Source organism: Nicotiana attenuata, unplaced genomic scaffold, assembly GCF_001879085.1.
Source record: "Nicotiana attenuata strain UT unplaced genomic scaffold, NIATTr2, whole genome shotgun sequence".
In the NCBI taxonomy this organism is placed as follows: Eukaryota; Viridiplantae; Streptophyta; class Magnoliopsida; order Solanales; family Solanaceae; genus Nicotiana; species Nicotiana attenuata.
This window is the reverse complement of record NW_017670535.1, coordinates 587,079-592,779: the sequence shown is the minus strand read 5'-3', so window position 1 is coordinate 592,779 and position 5,701 is coordinate 587,079. Positions and strand designations below refer to the sequence as shown.

The following is a 5,701-nucleotide window of genomic DNA, read 5'->3' as shown; positions in this document are numbered from 1 at the left end:
AGTTTATTATTAGTACAAAAAGTTATTAATACCTAATAGAGCACCGAAAATGATACTATTATAAATTTAATATCCAAAATAAAAGATTTCCACATCAATTAATCTTCATGGAAACACATTTCACATCACGTGAATACACCTACTCCATTAGTCCTATATATTTAATTTAGTTTGATTCGATGCCGTTAAAAATTGAACATTTGTTGGGAACATGTTGAGTCATGTTATATATGTGCAATTAACCTGTAGTACATTATGCATAATTCCTTGTACTTGTTGTTGACAGTATAACAAAAACTACTCTGGCACAAACACAGGTCATTAATTTCTCCGTCTGATGATTTCTCAATTCAAAGGTATCTTTTTCAGCGCCTCTCTTTACCATTCTTTACAAAAATTTCCCAAAATTTTCAGTTCAAAATCAAACAATCTCAAAGCTTTCTCATCATCACACGTCCTGGGAAGAAAAATGGAATCATCTGCAGATACGCTTCTTTTACTTTCTGGAAAATCAGAGGAGGATAATGACGTGGCAAAGGTACTCAAGAATAACAATACCCTTAAAACTGGTGAAGGAGTTGAGCTTGTTCTGCATTCCGAGGTGAAATTGGAAAACGACGACGCTTTTCGAATTGAAGAATACTTCAACTCCCTTTCGACTAGGCGTTTTGGGAGACTCCTCATTTACTCTCCCAGATTGTCCTCTACTCATGACGTTATTTCACAGTAAATTACCCACTCCCTATGCTCAGCTTTTGCTTATATTTCCATACTTAAGTTATGTTCTACAAAATCCAATACTGAGACTTTCCTTGTAGATATTTTTTTTGTTGACATGTTATTTTAGACTGATGCTGTATATAACTCTAAAATTCTTATAGTTACTTGTTTGTTATTGTGAAAAATCATTAATGACAAGTTAAGCCTGCTTGCTTATTGGTTATTGACACTGAATTTTGGTTCTGTTAATTTAATAATTTGTATATGGCAGAAATAACTCTGACTTCCCAGTTGGTACGGTGTGTGTTGCGGATGTTCAACTGAAAGGGAGAGGTATGCGGTCTTTTTTATAAAGATTATTGCATTTGTGCGTTTTTAACTTTCTAAGGTCCAGTTTTTTGTTTTGATTTGAGTTGTACACTTTCAAACGTAGGACGGTTATGTTCCAGTAAATAACAGTTTACGTCTGTGTTACAATCCAATTAAGTGCTAATTAGCACATGCTGGTAGTCCATTTTGTGCAACAATAAGAAATAATTATAGAACTGGACTGTTCTCTATGACATATAAAACGATCAACTTTCACAGCTATGTTTTTCTTTATAATCGTGTTGTTCTAGCCAGCTTGCACGCACCTCGACCATTCCGCAAGGTACGTGCTATCTCACCAGCATAGCTACCGGATAACTCCGTCCAACCAAGGCTTGGACGGATGTGAAGAAATCACCTAATGCTCAAATCCTGAGACCTTGCGATTCTCAGCCTACTTCATTGACCACTAGGCCACAACCTTGAGTGCATCTTCCATAGCTATGTTAAGAAGGCTGAACACTGTATAAGGAGATTAGAGGTGGAGTTTGGCACCAAATGATAGGTTTCGTTCCCTCCACAAACTATGAAATATTGAGAACGGCTGTTTGGACCTTTAAAAAAGTGTAAATATGTGTAGTTTTGCGTGTAACCTTTTCCATTAACAATGAACAGAAGTTAGAGAAAGTCCTGTTCTTTATCGTTGTTTCAAAGTTAGGGTGTTATTTGTGCAATTGAAAAACATTAAGAAAAATGCATCACTGTCATAAACTAGGTATAAAAAATTGTAGTTGCTCTATTTAATGTATTGGAGATTTTTTGCTCTTATCATGTTTGCCCAAATTATTTATGTTTTACTTTGATTTACTTATGTATTTATTTTACATCTGAAGGCCGTTCGAGTAATGTGTGGGAATCACCAAAGGGTTGCCTTCTGTTTTCTTTTTCAATACAAATGGAGGACGGTAGAGTGGTGCCACATATACAGTATGTCGTCTGTCTTGCCATGACAGAGGCCATTAAGGCTGTCTGTTTGGAAAAGGTAAGTACTTATATTAGAAAGATGTGTACTGGCATCCTGAAATTGAAATTGGAATGGTAAAGTAATGTATGGGAAAAGTAAGAAGGAGATAAGTGTGATTTTATGTCCAAATTGCATAAACAATGAACTTAAGTTTTCTCACATGTCTTTGTAAGTTTTATATCCTCTATCTGGTTGTATCAATTGAAACATTATAGTTTTACACATATATTTTATATAGTTTTGCCATTTAGTTCGTGCACTGCGAAATTTAAGCAGTTATTGATGGATGGTCTGTGAAGAATTGTATACAGTCTTGTGGACTATTATTTGTTAGTGCTGATTGGTCTGCTAAAGAGGATATCATGTTCCCGAAAGAATGTTAGTTGAGTTAGGAGGTATTCGGGACTAGAGTGATTGTAAAAGGAAAATTTGGATAAATATCAGGGCCCTTTGAATTAGTCAATGTAGGATACACTTAAATCTAATTTCAGATAGACTCAGCTAATTCAACTGTCTATGATCTGGAGCATTGATGTAGTTTGTTGGTTCTTCTTGAGTTACAAGATTCTCTATCAGTCTTTTCTATTAATTACTTTATTTTCGTCTACAAATGCATAAATGACGAATGATTTATCTCTTCATGTATTGTGCTGTATTCGTGAAAAGAGAGTGTTTCCTGAATTTTATGGTACTTGGCTAATAGAATGGTCCTAATTGCTCACTCATGCACATATAGGTAGTGTATTTGAACAATGCTAACTGGACGCAGATGGAAAAAAGAGGAGTGGTAGGACAGAATTTGTAGAAACTAGCTGTGTGCTGCATAGAAGCTAAGCGTTACATGTAGTAGTTTATTTTACATAGAACGTCTGTTGATATGCTTACCTTTTTTCCTTGTTATTCTTGGCTACATAATGTGCCACAGGGAACCCCAGAGATTGATGTTCGAATAAAGTGGCCAAATGATCTGTATTTAGGTGGCGTTAAAGTGGGTGGCATTCTTAGCACATCGGTATATAGGTCGAAGAAGTTCTATGTTAGTGCTGGTAAACTGTCTCACTTGTCAACTTATCCAACAAAAAAAACGTTTCACTCATTCAATGATATTCACTATATATTCTTCCTCATACCGGAAATGGATTTTTTCCTTCGATTTATAGAAGTTTGCATGCTAAGTACAAACTTGACGGGTTTTCAGATGTTGCAAACTTAATGAATTTGGTTAGTCAGCAATCTTTCTTACACTTGCAGTCTTTTTTAACATAGCTAACTTTCTTACCCCCCCCCCCCCCCCCACACACACACCCCTCAGGATCATTCTAAGTAGACTGATGAATATCTGTAATTATTTCTATCTCCTCTCATTGTATCAATTTGGAGAAACTACATGGAGTGCTTGGGTATTGATACTTATTTCACAGGAGTTGGACTGAATGTCGGGAATGAGAAGCCTACTACATGCTTGAATGCTGTTTTAAAGAAAGTGGATCCTCTCTCACGTGAATTGAAGAGAGAAGATGTTATTGCAGCCTTTTTCAATAAATTTGAGAACCTGTATGATGTTTTCTCAGAACAAGGTAAATTGCCATTATCTACTCATTTGAGCAACCATAGTGTATACAATCTGATTTTCAATTGTTGAAATACAAAACTTCAGGGACTAGATTTCCCAAGCAAAGTCAAGTGGCACAATTGTAACTAACGAGAACCTTCAATGCGGCTAAATAGCAATACACCTAGCTTCCTAAAACACTTAACTTCTCGAACTCAGAAACAGAGCTATCTTAAACATTCGAAAATCTTCAGCATTTGCGAAAATCCTAAAACCCCAATGATAAAGGGAAAAGATCTCCAACCAGGCCTTTAAACCTGTCCAGTCCTCTTTTGATCAACTCATTTAGAGATTATAATCATGTTTTACCTTTGAATTTTCATTTGTTCTTTAATTTCATGTTGCAATAAGACATTGTTGTCTGCCCTGCTATTGACACACACCTTGTATATAAGTGGAAGTGGGATAGAGGGGCAGGCCAACACTCCGAGTGTCGAACCTGTGGGCAAACTAGTGTTGGGTCAGCTAGCTCATAAGGGGGTTTTCGGTTATCCAAAAAAATAATTAAAAAAACGAAATTGCTGTTTGCTAACATCTAATTGAGTAATATCCAAATATTGGCGGGTCATCAAATTCTCTCTTCGTTTAATCTTATGTGAAGGTGTATGATTGGGTGTAGAGTTTAAGAAAGATAAGACTTTGGAACTTGTGATCTTAAACTAAGTTGCTCGGACACGGGGTGCGGATCTAGAGGTCAGATCCTTCGGAATGTAAATTCTAAGATTCGGGATATGGATCCTAGTACAGATACGGGTTCAGGGATCCGGCTAAAAATAGTTCAAAAAATAAAAATATAAAAATATCTCTAAATTATAGAAAAAATTGTGAAATACTTACGTATACCTTGTAGAGTGTAGATTTTCATTTTTATTCTCAAGTTGTAGATAAATAAAGGATTAATCTTCTAGATAAGGTATGCTATTTTCTTCAAATTTACCCTAGTTTTGGTTCTGATTTCGGGAATCAAATTGTATCTCGTCTAGTATTTTTCCGTTCGTCGTGGTCAAAGTATCCAAAATTATTTGACCAAATCCGGTACGGATCCCATACCCACACTTATACTGGTGTTGTGTCGACACGGGTGCGGCACCTAAACTGCCATGTCCGAGCAACTTAGATCTTAAACATGCCATGACTATTGTGTGGCTATAAATCATGTGATTAAAGGTAAAATGGTAAGTTTAAAGTTAAGTTGCTTCTAAATGTAGGAGGGTATCATTCTTTTCTGAACAAACTAAAAAGGAGAGAGTGTCACATAAAATGGAACAAAAAAGTAATGTTTGTGAGAAGATAACTCTTTCTCCTCCCTTGTCCCCTTGCTCTTTCTTTCTTGGTGGGCCCTGTTGATGTTACAAAATGAAATAAAGTTAGCGAACATCCAATATGAATGTGGGGAGTCCTTGTCTCTACGAGCTGTTCACATATTTTCACAGTGCCAAAGATAAGCTGGTTCTTGTAGGAAGATTTCAATAATATTAAGCATAGTTGTGGTGATGCTGATGAGATTTTAATTTGCTAATTTTATTTAGAATTTGTCACAAAACTATGTATATCAAACCATACTAGCCTCTCTTCTCCCTGTTCTCAGTGTTAGTTCAGTGATAATATCAAAATTATCATATACTAGACTTTCTTTCCACTTGCCTCTGCCATTTTCTTAGCAGGTCTATTTTTGGCATATCCGTTTTCCCCCATTGAGATGTTATTTAGTTTCAGCAGATGAAATGGAGGTTCATTAAAGAGAATAATCCTATATTTTTTTCATTTGGTTGGTTAATGTTGAGCTTGCTGTCAAGGGTATTAGTTAGTCATGGAAATTTGAGATCCTTCGAAATTGTTGTGAGGTGGTATTCCGAGGCGTTGTGTATTAGATGCTAGGAATTCATATCCTCAGTTTTGTGCTTTTTCTATCAACTGCATTCTTTGCTTTTTCTGATGGTCTTAGAACCGCTACCTGAAAATCATGGAGTGGTTTTAGGTGAGAACGAGCTACTTGTTCTAGGGGGCTATGTTAACCCCCCCCCCCCGACCCACAC

The 5,701-nt window shown here is 36.2% G+C and overlaps 1 protein-coding gene across 1 annotated transcript in view; it reads left to right on the top strand.

The window, feature by feature from the left end:
• Positions 1-212: 212 nt before the first annotated feature.
• The window catches only part of LOC109240668 (biotin--protein ligase 2-like), a 14,021-nt gene continuing 8,532 nt past the window's right edge, over positions 213-5,701 (top strand). The window contains exons 1-5 of the mRNA XM_019407333.1: positions 213-726; positions 992-1,053; positions 1,923-2,071; positions 2,979-3,099; positions 3,475-3,630. Of these exons, the coding sequence (XP_019262878.1) occupies positions 338-726; positions 992-1,053; positions 1,923-2,071; positions 2,979-3,099; positions 3,475-3,630 (877 nt within the window). The 5' untranslated portion in view covers positions 213-337. The remainder of the gene's footprint in view (positions 727-991; positions 1,054-1,922; positions 2,072-2,978; positions 3,100-3,474; positions 3,631-5,701) is intronic.